Source organism: Mauremys reevesii, linkage group 5, assembly GCF_016161935.1.
Source record: "Mauremys reevesii isolate NIE-2019 linkage group 5, ASM1616193v1, whole genome shotgun sequence".
Taxonomy (NCBI): domain Eukaryota; kingdom Metazoa; phylum Chordata; order Testudines; family Geoemydidae; genus Mauremys; species Mauremys reevesii.
This window is the reverse complement of record NC_052627.1, coordinates 56,404,828-56,428,326: the sequence shown is the minus strand read 5'-3', so window position 1 is coordinate 56,428,326 and position 23,499 is coordinate 56,404,828. Positions and strand designations below refer to the sequence as shown.

At 39.9% G+C, this 23,499-nt stretch overlaps 1 protein-coding gene across 1 annotated transcript in view; it reads right to left on the bottom strand.

Moving 5' to 3' along the window:
* Positions 1-23,499, bottom strand: part of ARHGAP10 (Rho GTPase activating protein 10) — a 217,819-nt gene that overhangs the window by 69,489 nt on the left and 124,831 nt on the right. The window contains exons 13-16 of the mRNA XM_039541772.1: positions 22,854-22,919; positions 14,726-14,800; positions 6,573-6,660; positions 2,063-2,121 (exon numbers count right to left, since the gene is read on the bottom strand). Coding sequence (XP_039397706.1) covers positions 2,063-2,121; positions 6,573-6,660; positions 14,726-14,800; positions 22,854-22,919 — 288 coding nt within the window. The remainder of the gene's footprint in view (positions 1-2,062; positions 2,122-6,572; positions 6,661-14,725; positions 14,801-22,853; positions 22,920-23,499) is intronic.

Genomic DNA, 23,499 nt, shown 5'->3' with positions numbered 1-23,499 from the left:
CTGAAGGCAAGGTACATAACAGAAAACCATTATGGGCATTAGGACATACAGTGAACCTGAGAAGTTCTGAAACCAATACTACTGCTCTGACTGCACTATCCTAAATTTATTCCAGACATTAGGTATTTACTGAAAACAAACAAACAAACAAACAAACAAAAAAAAACCCACCATTTTTGTTAGGTGTTTCTTTTAATAGATTTGGAAACATTTTTGGTAGAGAACATTCTTGGTGGAACTTCACTGAGGAAAATGCCACCAGCAAGCCAACAGTTTTACTTCTGATTAACCAAATTCAGAGAGCCCCAAAAAACAATCCAACTCTCTTCAAAGTAAAAGTCCTTCAGAGTACTGTGGAATCCTGAATGCCAGATGAAGTGACACTTCATCAAATGAATTGTGTATCACTGTCAAGGGCTTCTGATTGCCCCAATCAATACTCGTTAAGAAAAAGGGGTGGAGTACACTCTGCTGCAATTTAATAACAGCCCATTCCTTATTATCTACTACGTTTTTATACCTTAGGTTAGAAAGATACTTAGAAGCTTTTTTTTTTTTTAATGGAATGGCTGAAATTAATGCAGTGTTGTTCAAGTTTCTTCTCCTTGCTTGACAAGTTTAGCCATTGCACATATGGGCTTATGCAATTTTTTAGTACTTGTGGATATTGTATTCTTAAGACCAGTAAACAAACATCTTCCAGTAGACCTAACAAAATGGTGGGGGGAGTGTCAGAATACAGAAATTTATACTGTTATTTCCTTTGGGGAAAGGGAATTTTTTAAATCCTATCGCATGCAACTCTGTATATGCTCATTATTTATATAAATGTCTTGAATTCTACTAAGCTCTTCACCTCAGTTACCATTGTATGGCAGTGAATTTCAAGGCTAACCATGCAATAAGGTTAGAAAATATTTCCTCTTTGTTGCCACTTGTGAATTCTGCGAAAAAACATCTATCTAGTTTTATCAAATCCAATCACAATAATGATGGTGTAAGCAAATATATATATATATATATACATATATATACACACACACACACCCCTAAACCTGTTCAGTAAAGTTTTATCTCTTTTTTGAAATATGAAAATACTCTAACAAGGACTAGAAACTAGCATTCTGCTGTTTTTTCCAGCCTTTAATACTAGACAACAAGATAAAGTAAAATTTTGAGGACAATTGTTTTTAACTTCAATTCTCATGGATTGCCAGAAGTGCCACAGGCTGGAAAGCAAATCAGCTAAATATTTGTTGGCTATTCTGCCAAAAAAATTTCTTATGCAATTTCTACTCCTCGGACAATTCCATGTACATTAGAAATCATGCAGCTGAACTACAACTCCTGCTCTACCTTCTCTAAATCTTTACTTTAACTGCAACAGTTTAATTTGGCCTGTACATTCCTTTCTTCTAGTAATATATGAGGCACCTTTAGGCCAGCTTGGATACAGGCCTCCCAGGGAGATGGCTCTGAAAACAAGGATCAGGTGGCAGTCATTTTTGATGATCCAAGGGAGCTTGTCTCTCTCCCCTCCCCCCCACCTGCCCCCAAGCATACTGTATCCTACTAAATTTCATTTCTTTATAAATGGCTTAAGGAGATGAAAATATTACCGTCCCAAACTACTGCAAGAAAATCGGGTATATAATATTCACTATGGTACAAGTATAGTATGGTATAGGAAATAAATCCAGAACTTTAAAATTCTAACTAAAAAATTCATATAAATCAAAACAGAGTGAAATGCACTAAGCCAAGCAAAAACTTGCCCCATTGAGTCTATCAATATACAATGCATTTATGTATCTATGAACATATATATGCTTATACATTTATAGATCTCTATAGATATTGCATGACGGCATACCCCTATTTAACTTCATATTAACATCCCCAACTTTCTTTTTTAAAAGGTTCCAATTTTTTCCTACACCTCTGTTATTTATTCAGTTGAAATGAGCAATTTATCTGAGACTACATTTTCAACATCTATTCCTCAGTGCTAGAACGGTGCTATTATAAAATAATTCTATTTGAACTGTAGTCAAATATTTACTGGCAGGAATGATGAACTCTCTGTGCAACTCATACGTCATTAGGGGCTCTGGAAGACTTCTGGAAGACAAAGATGACATGGAATCACTAAATACAGTAAGCTCATGTACATTTGTTTCTATTTGTATTTATTCCGAGCAGGAAAGTCTTTCAATATGATGCAGTGTCACCTTCCACTGGGGACAGCCCCCCCCCCCCCCCGGAAGGGGGGGGGCAGCTTGCAGGATTTCAATGATTTATAGTACAAACTGAAGCGTGACATTTAAAAGCACAATCCTAGGAAAACAACATGGTTAAACCCACGACCTAAACTCCACCAGTTGAAGTGAGGCCTCCAATATAGTATAAACACCTTCCGTACATTTTGAGATTGCCTTACAGATGAATAAAATATAGGCATGCTGTGTAACTAATTGTTCATCAGTTTCTTTTAAAAATGTGCTCACTGCAACTGAATGTTGTGGGTCTGTGTCCCCTTTAAGGGACCCCTGTACAATTGGGTTACAAGGGTGGGGAGGAGGAATTTATCTAAATGGAGCTAAGGGAGGAACAGGATGTGGCCGAACATGCATCCACTCCAGTTGTACCCTGCCCCCGGGGATGGGGGCGGGGTGTCATATCCTGTGCATTCCTGGAGAAGCCCTTACTTTTATCAATCATGGGATAGTAACACCCACCTTCCCACCAATAGAACAGAACTATTTATTTCATGATCTGCTGGGGGCACTGCACTAGTCACCTTTTTATTTCAGGGCTGGGAAGGAATTTTTCCCTCATCACTGACTGGCCAAGTCAGAGTGTTGTTGGTTGTTTGTTTTTTTTTGCCTTGCTAGGACCTTACTATTGCCCTATCTCAAATGAGGTTACAGTAGGTTACAGAAAACCATTTATCTGGTCACTGTACAATTTCCCTATGATGTACCTGCACTGGACATCTGTCCCACACTTACATAATGAGTTGTAAAAGCAGCAAAGAGTCCTGTGACACCTTATAGACTAACAGACATATTGGAGAATGAGCTTTCATGGGTGAATAACCACTTCGTTGGATGCATCATGAGTTGCAACATCATAGCCTAACTCCCTTACCTACTCACCATAACAAAGCCCTCCCTAAACCTGCGTGGGGAAGGTGGAAAACACCCCACTCCATCTAGGCCAATCTGGTGGTGAGGGAAAAATTCCTTCCTGTCTCCCCTTCCCCCTCAAAGGAGCAGCCAGCCTGAAGCCCACAGCAGGTCCTAACTAAACCTGGCATTTTGCCACCTCACAGGGAGGGAGGATGGGTGCTGCTCTACCTGATCCAGAGAAAAGAGGCTTCTCCCACCAGGATTTGAACTCTCCAGACCTTCCAATCCCTGAGGATCAATCAGCATCACCATGCTGACCCACTCCCCACTTTTGCAGCAGCTTATGATCCTTGCTCCCTCTCCTAGCCAGGAAGTGCTACACCTTCTCACCCCAACAAGCTGGGCAACAGTCTCCCACCCCGCACTTGGAAGTAGACTGGGGAATGCATCCCCTAAGGAAGCTGGGTTTGTGGTTTTTAACACCTGGTAGAAGACACCCCCTCCCCCACTTTTTCTACCACTCCTAACCCTCATAAAAGAAGAGGTCGAGAGGGTCTTAGACACAGTTTGGCTGTGTGCAGGCTGGAAAAGGGGAGGTCTGACAGCTGACCTCCCAGTTAGGTGGAAATAATAAAGGAAAGAATGATGATCTGCACTGTACAATTTATTGCTGGATATTCCCAGATATTTTAAGTGAATAAAGTTGTGGCACAATTAAACCACATCCACTGCATCTCATCTTTCTTCCTGCATGGCCAGGATGATAGAGAGAGTCAGGTGGCCAGATGGCTTGATTTAAAAATAAGGAAGTGCAACAGAATATTTTATTACATCAGATGCAAAGGAATACATAAAACCCTCTACGCTAGAGCTAAATGAATAATTCACTGTAGTCTATCCATTAATATACCTTATTTTTGGTTCACAGATATTAAAGAACAAATCATCATTTCCTTTAATTTATTTGAACATAAATATTTTATGAATTTTTGTTGTAAATTTAGTTAACTACGAACTGATCACAACCGTTCTTCGCAAGTATTTTCTATTTGAGTTGCGCTGGTTAGTGAGTCACAATGTAAGCACAAAACAATGATGAGTCCTTGTGGCACCTTAGAGACTAACAAGTTTATTTGGGCATAAGCTTTTGTGGGCTAAAACCCAATTCATCAGATGCATGGAGTGAAATTGTGGAGTGAATAGGATTCCTTGCTGTTTTTGCTGATACAGACTAACACGGCTACCACTCTGAAACCTGTCACAATGTAAGCACAAAGGATTGTGGGATTCAGGTTACAGAAAGAGAGACCTTTTCTTTCAACAGCATCATATTTTTCTTGCAGTAAGTGCTGGAGAGCTGATTGCCATTTTCAAAACTGACTAGTGATTTAGGATGCCTCAATTTTTGGCTCTCTAACTTTCAGGCATTAAGGCAGGAGTGGGCAAACTTTTTGGGCTCATGGCCACATCTGGGTGGGGAAATTGTATACATGACCAGGACAGGGGGTTGGGGTGTGGGAGGGAGTGGGGTGTGTGTGGGGGGGTGCGGTGTTCAGGAAGGGGCTCAGGGCAAGGGATTGGGGCACAGGAGGGGTGTGGGGTGTATGAGGAGGCTCAGGGAAGGGGGTTGGGGTGCAGGAGGGGTGTAGGGTGTGGCAGAGGGCTCAGGAAAGGGGGTTGGGTTGCACAGGGGTGCAGGGTACAGCAGGGACCTCAGGGCAGGGGGCTGGGGTGCAAGAGGGGCATGGGATGTACCACAGGGTTCAGGGCAGGGAGTTGGGGGGCGGGGGGCAGGTGGGGTTCGGGGTCCGGGGTGGCCAGGAAGTGCTGCGGCCCCTGGGGGTGGGGGTGGGTGGCAGAGGGCTCCGCGTGCACTGCCCTTGCCACGCCTCCAGGTACCACCCCATAAGCTCCCACTGGCTGTGGTTTCCCATTCCCGGCCAATGGGAGCTGCAGGGGGTGGTGCATGGAGGCAAGGGCAACACACGGAGCCCTCTGCCCCCTCATCCGGGGGCCGCAGGGACATGATGCTGTCCGCGTCTGAGAGCAGTGCGAGGCCCGCAGAGCCACAGGAGGCAATCCCGCAGGCCGTATCCAAACCCCTGAGGGGCCGGATCCAGCCTGCGGGCCGTAGTTTGCTCACTCCTGCATTAAGGGGTCTAATATCCAGGAAGTATTGAGTACCAACCATCTGAAAATCACGCCCCTTTAAAATGTCTCAAAACTGCTAGTTACATATAAAAAATATTGTCCATCGACTAATAAAATTCTTATTAACTAACAGGAAAAAGAAAAATTTGACAAAGATTTTTTTTTTTTTAAACTCAAGTATATTGAGTTGACGTTATTCATGTTTTAAAATTACTGTAGAAAATATCAGGATCTTCTGGATCAGCAATATTATTTTATTTTGTGCATTTAAACAGATATTTTTTCTCCTCCCTGAAGTCTATAAGCTATACTTCAAGAGCCAAGCTTGATACACCTCTACCCTGATATAACGCTGTCCTCGGGAGCCAAAAAATCTTACCGTGTTATAGGTGAAACCGTGTTATATCGAACTTGCTTGATCTGCCAGAGTGCACAGCCGCCTCACCCCCCGAGCACTGCTTTACCGCGTTATATCCAAATTTGCGTTATATCGGGGTAGAGGTGTACTTAAAAATTCCTCCATTTTTTTCTAGTTCACTTTATTGATACCAGGAAAATTAATATAAAAGAGTTCGAATTTGAATGTAAATGGATTTTCATCACTGAAAACCAGTGCTGTTTAGGTTTCAAGAAAAAACAAACAAAACAAAAATGTTTTATTCATATTAAACCATAATGGACACACAAAAAGTTGTATATTCTCACATAATTCAGCTGAATATCTCAACAGGGAATCAGAAAAAAATGGTTTGCACACAGAACAGACCCAAACCTCTAAAGATGCACTTCTCTTACTTTTTGTCCTGGCAACTTTTACAGCTCCTTGGGACCAGGAGAAGTAGCAAAATATAAAGCTAGTCAAATTTTTCAGATTACTTTTTAATGATATTTTTGTGATTTTTCCCCCTCCTTTTTTGGACCAGCTCTACCAAAGTACCCTAAGGAAGATATACTGTTGAACAGCCTAACCTGACTGGAAGCAGCAAATTTTGTAAGAAAGGCCAATTCTGCAGACCCAAGATTTCTAGAGAATCTGCCAAACACTTAGGTGTTTATCCCCTCTAAACATTTTGAAGTTTGTCGGTCACTAATCTTAATCCACTCTTTGTGAAATTATGAAACTCCCATCCCCAAGCAAATATAGTGCCTTAAATAAATGTGGATTTGTAGTCAGTGTAGACTTCCATCCAAACAATAGTAAAAATGAGCAACCAAAACAACAATAAAACATCATCATCAATCTGTGGTAATTACAGTTCAATTATGAATAGTTAACACATGGAACCTTACCTCAGGTACTGCTTCATAGCACTAGTAATCGTCTTCACTTCCCAATCTACAGAGTTTTCCAGATCAATTTCACTGCAGGTTTTTGCATCTAACAAATGACCACAAAGGAAAAAGAAATCTAAATTTATACATACATAAAAGATTTTATCAAAGTTAAATTCATGGCAGAATGTGTGTATCTGTGAAAGCAGACAACAATATTATAATAATCCTAAAGGAAACAACAAAATGCAAGGTCCTTGAATGGAAGTATATCAAATTTGAAGTCAATAATTTAGAAACTTTTGTTAGTTTAAATCCAAAATTGTCCTCTACCTCTTAATATTAAAATGGAAGTAGGATTTAAAATCTAAAATACATGTCTATCTCATTTGAAAATTTACTTACAAGTATTTTTAAAACTATTTCACTGATTTTTCTCTCCTTAGTGAGCAATACAATTAAACTAGACTTAATTTAAAATATCTTTATTGAAGGGTTTTTTTTCCAGATTCCCTTATTTAGAAGAGGCAGGGAGCTTTCCATATGGGGATATTCATGAAAAGATGCAGATCAAACTCACTTTAAAGAAAAAGCCAGTGAGGAACAAATAAAATGATAGCCAATTACCCAAGATATTGTGTCTTTAAGTACTTCAACTTTTTTTTTATTACAGCCACTGACAGCAACATGCCATAAATTATAACAATGGTAATTAACACGGATTACATTTTGATTAGTTCCTACAATTCAGAATTCATTTGTTACTGTGCTTGTTGGACAAACGACAGATACATTTAAAAAATCAAATTAGGCACCCTGATTAAAGGTGCAGTCCTTTCTAACTGGGACTAAATAATTATGTTCTAAAGGCTGTGCCAACCAATTATTTCTGTAACTGAATATTCTCTCTCATTAAATCAATTATTTAAATCTTATTTTAAAATACTAGTCAGATAACATTTTCTGTCAACTTGCTACCAGCCAACCACCATCCAAAAACTTGAAGACTGTCTAAAATGGAACTTTTTATTTTCTTCTTTCCAGCATATTCCTGTGCTCTGAGAATCACATTCTTTCCACTGAGAAGGAAACCTTTCTACTGACTTCATGGAATAAAAAGCAGCTGTCACATCAGAAACTAATGACTCTAGTGACTATGTTAGTAATCCACTATTAAATTTTCACTGTTTTCAAATAACTCCTCAATCATCACTGACTCTCCTTCACAATCAGAGGGTTCACTTGGTTGTGTGGAATTTGTTAATGATATATTTGAAATTCACACTTCAGAAAACACTGTGAATAATCATCCTTAAAATATTAGAAAGTATTTTTGCTTTTTAAAAATAGTAAAATTTGTGGGAAAGGATTCCATTATTCACTCCTGAGGCAAAACACTAGAACTTCTCAAAGACTACCCTCCTGTTAACCACACCCCAAAAAAACAGGCATGAGAGTACAAAAAGAAATGGAGATCAAACACTTTTCTTGACTCTCTGGTTCTGCCTGTTGTCTTTTATTTAAACAGTTTCCTTTATTCTACTTTACTGCTACATTCCACTGTGTCCTAAACATTTAAGAATCACATTTGCTAAGGGGTCTCGATAGGATTTCGGCATTCATGCTAGCATTTTGCACACACAGCTATTTGTGCATGCAAAACCTAAATGTACACACAAGAATGGCAGCTGCAGATGCAAATATTTGTATGCACACAAATAAAGGTGTGCAGATTTAAAGTTTTTGAAAATTCAGCTCTAAATCTCCTAAAATTTCTGATATTATGGAACTAGGGTTTATAAAAGCCATGAGGCTCATTGAGCTAGGTTAGGAGGAGCAGCTTTGTTTCTAGTTTTGATTTTAATATGGCCACTGTGGGAGTTTAAATGTATTATAATACACTGTATATAAAATGGGGTAAACAATGGATTCAGAGCAGTAACTTTCACAGCTGTTTTAAAATGTAGGCGGATTTGCAAAATTCTTTTCTATGAAATATGATGTCTGGCATTGTTCATGACGGTCACTGTCAGAAGTCAAAACTGAACCCATCAATAAAATATACAAGATTTTAATGGTCACCTCGTCATAAAGTCACTTTATAAATACATGTTTCTTTGTAGATTTTTGCACTTAAATAACACACTATTTATTCTGTGAATCGTACACGAAGTAGTGAGTGGAATTGAGTATCCAGCTGGCTGCACAACAACAGTGCAGTATGAAAGGCTTAAGACTGAGAGTCCTGACACCTTCAAACTAGTGACTCTGTATCCGTGTTTATAATAAGTTAGAAGATTAACTTAATATCCATTTCAGGCAAAAATGAGAACTTTGTTTACAAAATGTTAGCCTTTGCCGTTCATATTTAAATAAGACTATTGCTGAAAATCAGAACAACATGGCACTATATAGGTTACAGACAAATTCAAGGAGTAAGTCAGTTACAGAATGAACATACTGTTTTACAGAATTACATGTTTTTTCTTTTAACTGAATTTAATTTATGATCATAAGCAAGGCTTGATTCCACAAACTTTTACTCTGGCAGGTGGGACTCCTTGAGAGTATTACAGAAACAGGCCCATAATTAAGGTCTTTCCACCTTCCTTCCATATACCTCTTCTTCTGGTTCTATGTCTTTTCCAAAAAGAGACAGAAAGGCTATATGCTAACACCACCCATTCCTAGCATCTGAAGTCTATTTTAATCTTTTTGCATTCTGGACCACATGCATTGGATGGTCCATGATAAATAAAAGTAGCTTGAAAACTCTTTGAGATCTTATTTAAAAAAGTTAATACCATGGAAGTTAAATCAGAGATAATCAAAGATGGGGTTTTGTTTTATTCTTAATGACACTGGAGGGAGAATTTTATCAAGGATATTTAAACTCAAAGACAACGGGGTATAGATTAATCAGATGTTTTTGATTCTTCTGCACTATATAACAAAAAGAAACCCTTCTCTAATCTTCCTCGAGACCACATAAAAATAAGTATGCAAACAAGATCACATCATGATACTTTCAGTGAACTATTAGGAGAGGGGAGGGGCACCTAGCTATAACATTACATGTTCTCTATTTGATGTTTCTTGCTGTCTTGACATTAGTATAATCTTTCCATTCCAAATCATCACATGAATCTTGGAAAGGAGCAAAAAAGTGTTTCTAATTTAAAAATTAAGTAAAATCAGATGCTGGAATCCCCATTAAACTCTTCCAGCTGCTACTGAACCACTGGAACCTGAGTCTATTTTAATTTGGAACCACTAATGGTAGGGAGGAAAATCTGACTGCCAAAACTGCACACCCTAGATAAACCAGTGAGTAGAAAAACAAAAACAGCCCATGGTAGAAAATGCATTCTAATGAGGTTCTTCAACTGATGACAGGTAATTGTTCCTGTGGCTAATGGCTAAAAAAGGGTTATTGCTTACTGAGTCTTTAATTCCAACACAGCTAAACAGCCATCAGAATCTGTCGTGTGTTGCTTGTTTATATTAATCTTGGTTTATGCTTCCTGACACTCCCTTCTTGTTACAACGCTTTAAAATACAGACAGGTTTACATGCATTGTCAGAGTACCTCAGGGCATTGTTAATATTGATTAAAGTAAGATATCATATAAATTAATATTTAGCAAGGTCATTATGACAGACTGATATGACATACAGGCCCTCAAGCCTGAAATCTTATCAGCACTCCTGAAGAGACAGCCTGCTTTTAAAAATAAATAAATAAATAAAAAAGACTTACAGGTGGCACTGAATTGACAGCAGCGTATAATATAAAAGCGCTTTGTCATTCACATAATGTCTGGGGTAATGAAATGAATTCACTTTCTGGTTTCCTCCAGTTTGCTGTGCCAAAGAACACTGTGTTATCAGCACAGATGGAGCATGCATGGTTCTGGAGAAGAGCCTGGTGCAAACTGCAAACAAGCTTCTCTGAATACCAATGAATCCCTGAGAATCAGACCCTTGCTGTCAAGTGACAGGTTTGGAAGCTCCATAAAAATGAACTAATCCCTGTGGTCTTGTCCAACTGCATGTACTGTCAGTGCTCTGGACAGGAAATTTGGAAATGTTGCACATTGTGCAGTCATGGCTATAACTTTGGTGTAAGATACTAAGCAGGTGAGGAAATTCAGCCAAATGCCAGCACTTTTCTGAAGGCAATGGGGTGGCAGGAAAAGTCTGACTACTGGGACTAAATGAGTATTAAGTTTTCCAGAAGAAAAAGAAAAAAAATATTTCGGTGGCATTAGTGTGATGAGCCCAATTCAGAGTGGTTATATAGGGTGATGTATAAGCTACCCATTGCTAAATGCGTGTGAGGAAGTCTAAATGAAGGCTTGTCTTCACATACAGCACTTCTCCTGTCAGCATAGTTAATCCACCTCCACCTCCTTGAGAGGTGGCTGCTATGTCGATGGCAGAAACTCTCCTGTCAACATAGCGCTGTCTACATGGGGGTTAGGCCGCTATAACTATGTGTGGATTTTCCATACCCTGGAGTAATGCAGTTATATTGATACAGGTCTGTAGCGTAGACTATGATCATTGACTGGTCTACACTGAAAAGTTACATCAGCATAGCTATGTCTCTCGGGGTGGCAGGTAAAAAATACACACCGCAGACAGATGTAGTTAAGCCGACCTAACCCCCAGTGTAGACAGTGCTAGGTCACCTGAAGAATTCTTCTGTCAACCTAGTTACCGCCTTTCAGGGGGATGGATTACCTACAGCAACAGGAGAACCGCTCCCATCTACACCTGGGTGGGCAAACTTTTTGACCCAAGGGCCACATCCGGGTATGGAAATTGTATGGCGGGCGATGAATGCTCATGCAATTGGGAGTTGGGGTAGAGGAGGGGGTGAGGGCTCTTGAGAGGAGCCAGAAATGAGTTCAGGGTGCGGGAGGAGCTCTGGGCTGGGGTTTGGGGGGAGGGCTCCAGCTGCGGGTGCAGGCTCTGGGATGGGCCTGGGGATGAGGGGTTGGGGGTGCAGGAGGTTGCTCAGGGCTGGGACAGAGGGGTTCGGAGGACGGGCCGGGGATCAGGGCTGGGGCAGGGGGTTGAGGCGTGGGAGGGGGACAGGGGTGCAGGCTCTGGGCGGTGCTTACCTTAAGCAGCTCCCAGAAGAAGCAGCATGTCCCCACTCCGGCTCCTACGTGAAGGCGCAGCTAGGCAGCTCTGCACCCTGCCCCATCCGCAGGCACCGCCCCTGCAGCCCCCATTGGCCACAGGGTTCCCAGACAATGGGAACTGAAGGGGCAGTGTTCGGAGCCCATTAGCTGCCCCTACATGTAGGAGCCGGAGCAGGGACATGCCGCTGTTTCTGGCAGCCTCGCGGAACAGGGCAAGCCCCCGACCCCACTCCCTAGCTGGAGCACAGGAGCAGGGCAAACCCTGGACCTCGCTCCCCGGCGGGAACTCGAGGTCCGCATTAAAACATCTGGAGGGCTGGTCTACACTGAAGTGCAACAGCGGCACAGCTGTAGCATTTTAAGTGTTGATGTATGTTGATGGAAACTATAGCAGCATAGCTATGTTGCTAAACCGACATAACTCCATAGTGCAGACGCAGCAGACACCAATTGGTTTTTCTACTGCTATAGGAATTAGGGCTGTCAAAAAAATTAATCGCGATTAACTGCACTGTTCAACAATAATAGAATACTATTTATTTAAATATTTTTGGATGTTTTCTACATTTTTAAATATATTGATTTCAATTACAAAACAGAATACAAAGTGTACAGTGCTCGCTTTATATTAATTCTATATTAAATATTTGCACTGTAAAAAACAAAAGAAATAGTATTTTTCAATTCACCTAATACAAGTACTATAGTGCAATCTCTTTATCATGAAAGTTGAATTTACAAATGTAGAATTATGTACAAAAAAAACCCTCCATTCAAAAATAAAACAATGTAAAACTTTTAGAGCCTACAAGTCCATTCAGTCCTACTTCTTGTTCAGCCAATTGCTCAAACAAGTTCGTTTATGTTTGCAGAAGATAATGCTGCCTGCTTCTTGTTTACAATGTCACCTGAAAGTGAGAACAGGCATTTGCATGGCACTGTTGTACCTGGTGTCGCAAGATATTTACATGCCAGATGCACTAAAGATTTGTATGTCCCTTGATGCTTCAACCACCATTCCAGAGAACATGCGTCCATGCTGATGACTGGTTCTGTTCGATAATGATCCAAAGCAGTGTGGATTGACACATGTTCATTTTCATCATCTGAGTCAGATGCCACCAGCAGAAGATTAATTTTCTTTTTTGGTGGTTCGGGTTCTGTAGTTTCCACATCAGAGTGTTGCTCCTTTAAGACTTCTGAAAGCATGCTCCACACCTCATCCCTCTCAGATTTTGGAAGGCACTTCTGATTCTTAAATCTTGAGTCAAATGCTGTTGCTATCTTTAGAAATTTCACATTGGTATCTTCTTTGCATTTTGTCAAATTTGCTGTGAAAGTGTTCTTAACAAGAAAATGTGCTGGGTCTTCATCCGAGACTGCTATAACGTGAAATATATGGCAGAATGCAGGTAAAACAGAGCAGGACACATACAATTGTCCCCCAAGTAGTTCAGTCAAAAATTTAATTAACGCAGTTGTTCTTTTAATGAGCTTCATCAGCATGGAAGCATGTTCTTTGGAATGACGGCCAAAGCATGAAGAGGCATATAAATCTTTAGCGCATCTGGCACGTAAATATCTTGCAACGCCAGCTACAACAGCGCCATGCAAATGCCTGTTTTCATTTTCAGATAACATTGTAATTAAGAAGTGGACAGCATTATCTCCTGTAAACGCAAACAAACTTGATTCTCTTCACGACTGGCTGAATGAGAAGGAGGATTGTACACTCTAAAGTTTTACATTGTTTTGTTTTTGAGTGCAGTTATGTAACCAAAAAAACCTACATTTGTAAGTTGAACTTTCATGATAAAAAGATTGCACTACAGTACTTGTATGAGGTGAACTGAAAAATACTATTTAATCATTTTTATAGTGCAAATATTTGTAATAAAAAATAATATAAAGTGATCACTGTACACTGTGTTTTATGTAGTAATTGAAATCGATATATTTGAAAATGTGGAAAAACATCCAAACATATTTAATACATTTCAATTGGTACTCTATTGTTTAACAGTGTGATTAATCGCAATTTATTTGTGATAATCGCGATTTATTTATTTTTAGTTAATCGTGTGAGTTAACTGCGATTAATTGACAGCCCTACTAGGAAAACTACCTCCCTCAATGACAGTGGTTATATGGAATGAAGTATTCTTCCATCAACATAGCTGCCTCTATACTAGGTCATCACAGCTACCTTGGTCAGGGGTTGTTCCCTCCCACCCACACATCCCTGACCAAAGTAGCTATGTCGGCCTAACTTTTAAATGTAGACCAAGCTTAAGGCCTTGTCCACACATGAGTTATACCACTTTAAGTATATCAGTATGTAAAGTGGTACAACCCCTCATAATGTGGATGCAGTTATATCAGTATATATGTGCTCATACTGGTATAGCTTAGCCCCCCTTCCCATATGGAAGAAAGCTATATTGGTATAAGCACATTTATACTGATATAATTATGCCCATACCAGGCCCTGTATCTGGATAACTATATTATTTAAGAAAAAAAAATTCACATCTCTAATTGACATTTACCCTGATACAAATTCTGTGTGTAGACCAGGCCGAAGGGAATTTAAGTTCATGTCATTTACTCACCATGAGCCAAAGAAGGTAGAAGACAAAAAAACAGGAAGGTGTAAAAAAGGAAACCCTCCCCTCCCATATATCGCTTTTCTACACTTCCAGACTGTGGGTGTAGATTAGATTAATTTAAACTCAGGCTCCTTTAAACCTACTTATACTACACCCATGATTTGTCCCAACAGGTCCTTTTGGCTGTTTTCTTTGTTTATACTAACAGCTAAAACTTGCTTGCCTTACTTAGCCAAGAGGCCACAGTGAGTGCAGGATAGAACTATTTGCCTGAGTAAGGCAAGATAAAATTTGACCCAAAATAATGAATAAGTAAATGTAAACATTACATAAAAATCAACACTGAAATTAAATCAACCATGAGTCAAAATTAAAACATGGTAAAAGTTGTTATAAAATAGAGGCATACCGATTAGCAAACTCAGAAGTCTCTGGACCTTTGAACTCACCCCCACAACTCTGTATAATCCTTGGTCATTTATACCTATTGAGGAAGAAAACAGATCAGTCAGCGGATTCAAATATACAGCAAATAAAACTTTAAAAACTTTCAAATGCTAAACAAGAAGTTTTCATCAAAGTTGCATTCACCACATTGTCACTCATGACTACAACAGGAATACACTACAAATAAAGTATCAGAGGGGTAGCCATGTTAGTCTGGATCTGTAAAAAATGACAAAGAGTCCTGTGGAACCTTATAAACTAACAGAAGTAAGAGCATAAACTTTTGTGGGTGAATATCCACTTCGTCAGACGCATGTGGTGGAAATTTCCAGAGGCAGGTATAAATATGCAGGCAAGAATCAGTTTACAGATAACGAGGTTAGTTCAATCAGGGAGGATGAGACCCTCTTCTAGCAGTTGAGGTGTGAACACCGAGGGAGGAGAAACTGCTTTTGTAGTGGGCTAGCCATTCACAGTCTTTGTTTAATCCTGAGCTGATGGTGTCAAATTTGTAAATGAACTGAAGTTCAGCAGTTTCTCTTTGAAGTCTGGTCCTGAAGTTTTTTTGCTGCAGGATGGCTACCTTTAAATCTGCTATTGTGTGTCCAGGGAGGTTGAAGTGTTCTACAGGTTTTTGTATATTGCCATTCCTAATATTTGACTTGTGTCCATTTATCCTTTTACGTAGGGATTTTCCAAGTTTGGCCGATGTACATAGTGGAGGGGCATTGCTGGCACATGATGGCATATATAACATTGGTGGATGTGCAAGTGAACGAACTGGTGATGATGTGGCTGATCTGGTTAGGTCCTGTGATGGTGTCGCTGGTGTAAATATGTGGGCAAAGTTGGCATCAAGGTTTGTTGCATGGATTGGTTCCTGAGTTAGAGTGACTATGGTGCGGTGTGTGGTTGCTGGTGAGAATATGTTTAAGGTTGGTGAGTTGTCTTTGGGCGAGGACTGGCCTGCCTCCCAAGACCTGTGAAAGCGAGGGATTATTGTCCAGGATGGGTTGTAGATCACTGATGATGCATTGGAGAGGTTTTAGCTGAGGACTGTAGGTGATGGCCAGAGGAATTCTGTTGGTTTCTTTTCTGGGCTTGTCTTGCAGCAGGAGGCTTCTGGGTACACGTCTGGCTCTGTTGATTTGTTTCCTTATTTCCTCGTGTGGGTATCGTAGTTTTGAGAATGCTTGGTGAAGATTTTGTAGGTGTTGGTCTTTGTCTGAGGGGTTTGAGCAAATGTGGTTATACCTCAGCGCTTGGCTATAGACGATGGATCGTGTGGTGTGTCTGGGATGGAAGCTGGAGGCATGAAGGTAGGCATAGCGGTGGGTGGGTTTTCGGTATAGGGTGGTGTTAACGTAACTGTCACTTATTTGTACCGTGGTGTCTAGGAATTGGACCTCCCGTGTAGATTGGTCCAGGCTGAGGTTGATGGCGGGGTGGAAGCTATTGAAATCATGGTGGAATTCTTCCAGAGTCTCCTTCCCATGTGTCCAGATGATGAAGATGTCATCAATGTAGCGTAGGTAGAGAAAGGGAGTGAGTGGATGAGAGCTGAGAAAGCGTTGTTCCAGGTCAGCCATAAAAATGTTGGCATATTGTAGGGCCATGCGGGTGCCCATAGTGGTGCCACTGGTCTGGAGGTATATATTGTCACCAAATTTGAAATTATTGTGCGTGAGGATAAAGTCACAGAGCTCAGCAACCAGTTGTGCTGTGGCATCATCAGGGATACTGTTCCTGACAACTTGTATTCCATCTGTGTGTGGGATGTTTGTGTAGAGCGCCTCCTCATCCATGGTGGCTAGGATGGTGTTTTCTGGAAGATCACCAATGCATTGTAGTTTTCTCAGGAAATCAGTGGTGTCACCGAGATAGCTGGGAGTGCTGGTGGTGTAGGTTCTGAGTAAAGTCTCCACATATCTGGACAGTCTCTCAGTGAGAGTGCCAATTCCAGAGATGATGGGGCATCCAGGGTTACCAGGTTTGTGGATCTTGGGTAGTAGATACAATAACCCCAGTCGTAGCTCTAAGGATATGTTGATTTGTTCCTGTGTTAGTGTAGGGAGTGTCCTGAGTAGATGGTGCAGTTTCTTAGTATATTCCTCAGTGAGATCTGAGGAAAGTCACCTGTAGAATTTGGTATTGGAGAGTTGTCTGGCAGCCTCTTTTTGGTAGTCCAGACCTGTTCATGATGACGACAGCACATCCTTTATCAGACTCTTTGATTATAATGTTAGGATTGTTTCTGAGGCTGTGGATGGCATTGAGTTCTGCACGACTTAGGTTATGAGGCAAGCAGTTTCTCCTCCCTCGGTGTTCACACCTCAGCTGCTAGAAGAGGGCCTCATCCTCCTTGACTGAACTAACCTCGTTATCTCTAAACTGATTCTTGCCTGCATATTTATACCTGCCTCTGGAAATTTCCACCACATGCATCTGACGAAGCGGATATTCACCCACGAAAGCTCATGCTCCAATACGTCTGTTAGTCTATGAGGTGCCACAGAACTCTTTGTCGCTTCTTACTTGTCAACAATCCTCTTTTTTGCTGTCCATTAAAATAAATCCAAGCTAAATAAAATGTTGGTCTTCAGGAAAAAGGTGCATGCACATTTTTTGCAATGCACTGACAGACCATTTAGGAGTTTGTGAATAGTTTTAAGGTTTGTTTTTCCTCCCTGTTCTACGAGCTCTTTCCTAAAAATTCAAACCAAACTTTTTTCACATCAGTAAACAATGCTCTTTCCTTAAGATAAAAGGTATCATTCCAACCCACTGTGCTTCCCACACTGGGTATACCCAGATGAACCCAACTTCAGGACTGAGGCCAGAAGTTTCTCTCCTGTCCTTTTTGTGGGGTGCAACCTCAACAGCCAGATGAGCATCCACAGCCTCCCACTATCTTAATTTACTCAGCTCTGGAACATGGACACTGGATATCTTCTCTTGTTCCCCACTCTCGTTTTCTGTATTGACATTGATAGTTGCTCATATTCCATCCAACCCCACTCCTCTTCCACTGCAACCATTTAGCTGCCCAGCCTCACTCAACATGCCATTATGCTGTTCACTTTCCTTTCACCCCCTTTCTCTTTCTTCCCCTTTGCCCCTTCCCCCTCTATTCAGTCCCTTTTCACTCCAACATTCCCTCTCTCCCCTTACTGAAATCTCACATAACCTCCCTCCAAAAAACTAAGATTTTTTAGCATAAATAAAAATGTAAAGAAGATCAAAAAAGTAAAAAAAATCCAGATGTTGTATGCCCATCATCACACTGCTTGTATGTTGAATCCCTTTACCCCACCCTTTTTTACATGTCTGTACACAACATAGCACAATAGGGCTGAGAACCTGATTGAGACTTTGGGGTTATCAGGCAATCCAATTTACAACAACAAGCTTGGTACTTCCTGGTTTCATAGGACCTAGAAGTGGAAATGCAGACATGCCCCAAGGTATATATACTGTGAGAACAATCTTTATTTTCTCTTTATAACTACAGGGTAGGTTTTGCGTGATTGGCTTTTATTTTTCATTTATTATTATTATTATTATTATTATTAATTAAAGAATACAACATACAGAGACATGAGACCTGTGGAGAACTCCCAGATTCAACAACAGATGGTTCCAACACAGAGCAAAAGAAAAAACAAGCAGAACTAGTCAAATAATGGAAAACTTATACCTGAATATTAGATAAATATCTTAAAAAATCATAAGTATCATTTACTATAAATATTATTCTTAATGAATTACTCTAGCAGCTTCACAAATGAGACACCACCACCACCACCATCATCTAGTATACTCAGTGGTCAAAAGATCCTGATGTTTGAAAAGTAAAGGGTCTTCTAGATTTTCTTCTTCGGTTTTCTTCTTATTGTCTAGATGGCCACAGATCTAATGATATTATAACATGAATTTACATATACAAAAAGTAACTTCCCATACCTCTCGGTTTTCCAGAGCCCCATGTTTAAGATTAAGATCACAACCACACATGTACTACAGACCACTTAGAAAATTGCCAGCAGGAAACAATTACAATAATTTCTGACCCACCCAAAACTAGGAAGCACTGGAAATCTTGGGGGACTGGAGAGGATGCAAAGTAAAGAGCAGTTCCTGCTTGAATTTTCCTTGGGATTCCCTGGGAACTCCAGCCCAAAGATGTATAGATGTCTCACAAGAATATCCAACTTTCTAATGCTTTGCCAAATGGCACTAGGCCTTTTTGCAGGAGGATCCAACTTTAGTTTCTAGTGCTGCAGAACAAATCTTCTGCATTGTATGCAAGAAACAAGGAAAAGTTGAAGCAACATTCTTACAATCAAATCTATCTTATTGTTTTTGCTCATCTCGGAAGTTCAAGCTGTCAGGTTGTATATTGATTTACTGCACTGCTAACATTAAAACTAGTAAGAACAAAATTGTGCTGACTCAAAAAATGTTGGTACCTTAGGCTTAAAAATAATTTAGGACAAGCCACAGCAACCCTTGTTTGGTTTTAAAAACAGATGTACTGCTGTGAAGTGTCTGAAATGACAGTAATATTGAAACTAGAATGCCACTTTAGCAATAGTAATCACTCTGCACTGGTAATTACTATCAGATAATTGATCAAGTTCAAATTCATCAACCTGAAAGAAGCAGAGCTAATTGCTAATGCATAATGAGAGGTGCAGAGGGGAATTAATGCTTCTCAACACCGTTTTTACTTTAATGAAATTTTAAATAAAACACAAACACAGTTTGAAATCATGTGATTTCAGATCTGAAAGTTTAAATGCTGCAGAGTACCTGAGACTGATAACTGTGGAAAATGTTTTCGTAATCACTGAGCGATTGACAAGGTGTTTCGTTTTAGAGCGTTAGCTTATTGCCAACTAGAATACAAATTCTGATTGGTTCAGCCAGCAGTAGTGGCCTTTGAACCAAGCACTATTAACAGCATTGAGAGCTGCAAGGCTCCACAGTGCATGTTCTAATTCTTTTTTATATTTACACGAATTATGGGTGACTGGCTCTCAGAATACCAGGGCTTGAACTGGACACACATGGTTTGCTAGGCATGCCAATAAACAAATTTACTATAAGTAAAACAAGTCCCCCTGTCTCAAATGTATGCCATAGCAGGGAGGGTGTGTCTACCAACAACGTACAACTTAGATGAGGGTTTTTTTTATACATATTGCTAATGTGGGCTATTAATACAGCTGCAGAAACAACACGTTTTACTTATGTTTTCTGTTCAATTATGTACTACAGATGTGCTTACACACGCATACTGACAAATCAAGGTAATTCCAGGTTGTTCCTATGGGAAAGTTCCCTATTTTCTCCTCAGTGAAATAAAAATCCTTACTGAGGAAAAACTGAGATGACAGCTCACTGCTGCCATCTGTCCCTACATCTTAGAATAGGTGTTGCCGCAGTACCAATTACTAACACAGTGGAAATTTGTTATTAACCCTTAGCACTGGCATTTTACAGAATGCCACCCTAATGAGTGCTCAGAGGAAGTACAGTCTCTCTCTCACTCACTCTCACACACACACACACACACTTACACTTTTTCCTATCGGAAGAACAGCGCTCTGATGTTTCTATAATCTTTTTTCTCTCTCATTTTTATTATCCACTAAGGTGCTGAACTGTAAATAATGGAATAATAAACATCCAGTTTTGCTCTCAGATACAGTATATGGTTGAAAATCCCATCAGAGTTGTGCTCATGCTCATAATGCTGATTTAATACCTCAAGTTTTCTAATCTAGTAAATTAGTAAATATCCTTATACATCAGCTCACAAGAATTCTAGTCTACTAGCTAATACTACTTTTAATTGAAGTAGTTTTTTTTTAATTCAAAGTGAATTATTTCTTCTCAACTTGATAAAATGAATAACACAACTGAGAAAATCATTCAGCCATTGACAATTTAATGCTCAATGTTTTCATTTTCTTCTTTTTTTTTCTTTGCAAACCAGTTTTCTGCTATGACATGACAAGACTATTCTCAGTTTCCACCCACACTAGACTGTCCTCTCTTTCCTCCCACACCAACCTCACACCCATTATGATTAAAAGAGATAAAACATGGCATACAGACACAGACTCTGAGGAGCATCTGTCTTCTATTTTCTTTTATTGAACATTACTTCCTTTAGCAGCTTACTGTAAAATATTCACAGTGAAAGTTGTTATAAGGTTGAATTTAGTGCATCTTCTCTTACCTAGGTATAAAATCTGGAGGTTTAAAGGGTAATAGTTTTCTTCATATTATTATTATAATAAAGGTACATCAAGGAGACTTGCCTAAATTCTGTCACCACTTACGCTCATACAGCTCAACAGACATCATTAGAGATGTATGGGTGTAACAGTGCATAAACTGATCTATCCCTATCAGAGCAACAGCACATGTCATACACAAGGCAAGATTTTGTTTTCAACTATATCTTAAGTATGTTCAGAGTTAGGGTGACCAGATGTCCCGTTTTTGGCAACGTTATAAACAACTGAAAACAGGGTTTTATAAGTTCAGGCAACCCTAATAATAGGCCAGGCTACCAGCCCCATTTCTAATAGTAACATAATTATACAACTTATATGTAATTGTTGATAAAGTAGCTTGCTACTTCCTCACTCCTGTGGAGAAAAGTATGTGTTTTAAGACTTATTTACATTTTATCAGCATTTTTTTTTAAATGACGACACACATAAATCTAGTATTTTAATCTAGATCAGTGGTTCTCAACCATTTTTGATTTGTGGAGCCCTAGATTTCAAATGGAGGTGCAGACTCATTTGGAAATCTATTGTTTATATATATAGTTGAATTCTGTTCAGTCAGTTTTCAATGTAAGTGTTTCATAAACCCCTTAGACATAGTCCATGGACCCCCAGGGGGTCCGCAGACCACAGGTTGAGAACCACTCATCTAGATAACTAAAATAATTAAAATGATGGATTAAGCTAAGGAAATCTGACAACTATTTGAAAAACTATAAAGCCCAAAATAATGTCAGTTCATATCTGGTCTAACCTGAAATTATTCAAAAACCTATCAGAGTGGATTGATGTTAAAATCCAAGTGAAAACAGTTCCTGAGATTATTCTTTGTTATTAATGGTTAAGTTCCCAACTTCACAAAACTACTTGTATTCATCAGTTATATGGTATTCTAAGTACACAAGTAGAAAACTTTGCTTAACAAGAAGGACCTTGCACTGACAGCAGATGTGACAGAACTACTGTTTTACACCACTGTATCCTGAAAGTAAGGAAAGTGATATAACGGAAAGATACTAATCTTCTGCTCTGTGCAACTAATGTTGCACAGAGCTCCAGTATGGAAAGACTAGACAACTCCAATTCCAATTGCTCTTTTCACATCAAGAAGAACAAAGAGGGTAGTAAATTATCCATTTTAATTTAATCTCCTCTTCAAAAGGAAAACATGAACACATATTAGTTTATTTCACTGTCCTGCCTCACTCAACATTGTTCTCTTGAAAGACAAGTCTAAATAAATAAATAAAAAGTAAAAGCTTAATTAGTAGCATATTAAGCCCCTTATAGCCTGCAGAGTGAGGAGTAGGAACTACACAAATCCCTGGATGGTGTCTCAGTAACCACTGGCAAATATCTAACCTACTTTCTACAAACACTGGGATTGCATGAGGCCTGACACAAGAGTGAGGAAGAATATACCTACAGACCCTCCACCAGGGATTCCTCAGGAGTACAGGACACATTTTCATATACACAAGAGCAGATTCTCCCTTAGACCCAACAAATCCTGCATCTTGGCAGTGGGTTAGACAAAATAACCCTTGCGGTCCCTTCTAACCCTATGGTTCTATGATTCTACCTGGAGCACAGCAACAGCTAAAATGGAAGGGCTGGACAGATTCTTCTTCTGCATCTGGCCTCCACCTTCTCCAAGCTCTACAATGGGCCAGGCGAGACTTTATATTAGATCCACACTCACACAACACTCCCACCTTCTTGCAGGCCCCAGTCATCTTTGCCCTTCCCTCATGAGCAGTAGCACTTGGCTGAGTTGATCATTACCTCGTGTTTCAACGGCACTGATGCATTTTCTCAGAATTGTGAACCCTATGTTATCCAACTGTGCACCTAAAAGGAAAAACAGTTTGAAAAGGTTTTAAGAACAATTAATAATATATTTGTCTTTTTCTCACAGATGGCATGTCTACACAAACACTATATGCAGCAAGCTGAGGTGTAAATTTACAGCGTTCCAGCATGCTTCACACCAGCTCTCTGGGTGGATCCTGCTGCTATGCTCTACACATTCCCTAATGTATTTTCACCTACTTCTGTTTCAAACCACAGTACGTCAGCACACACTAGGGAACTTTTTGCACATATCAGCAGGGACCACAGGACAGTCAGTGTGCAGCATGTTGGAATGCTGCAGAGTTACACTCCTGCTTGCTGTGCAGGAAGTGTTCATGTAGACATGCCCAAAGATACAAAGATTCAAGGCCAATCTAGTGCTGCTTTCTTGGTAGAAAGTAATATTGCACCTAACCCTACAGACAGGGCTCACTCAGGACAAACTGAGGAAGAATTCCAGGAGTAGGCACCTTTGTTACATTTTCTAGAGAATTTTTTCTTTTTTGCTCTCTTATATTTGTACAGAACCAATCCTGCAAGTACTTGCTACAAGGTGTAGTGACTTCAGGGAGTCTAT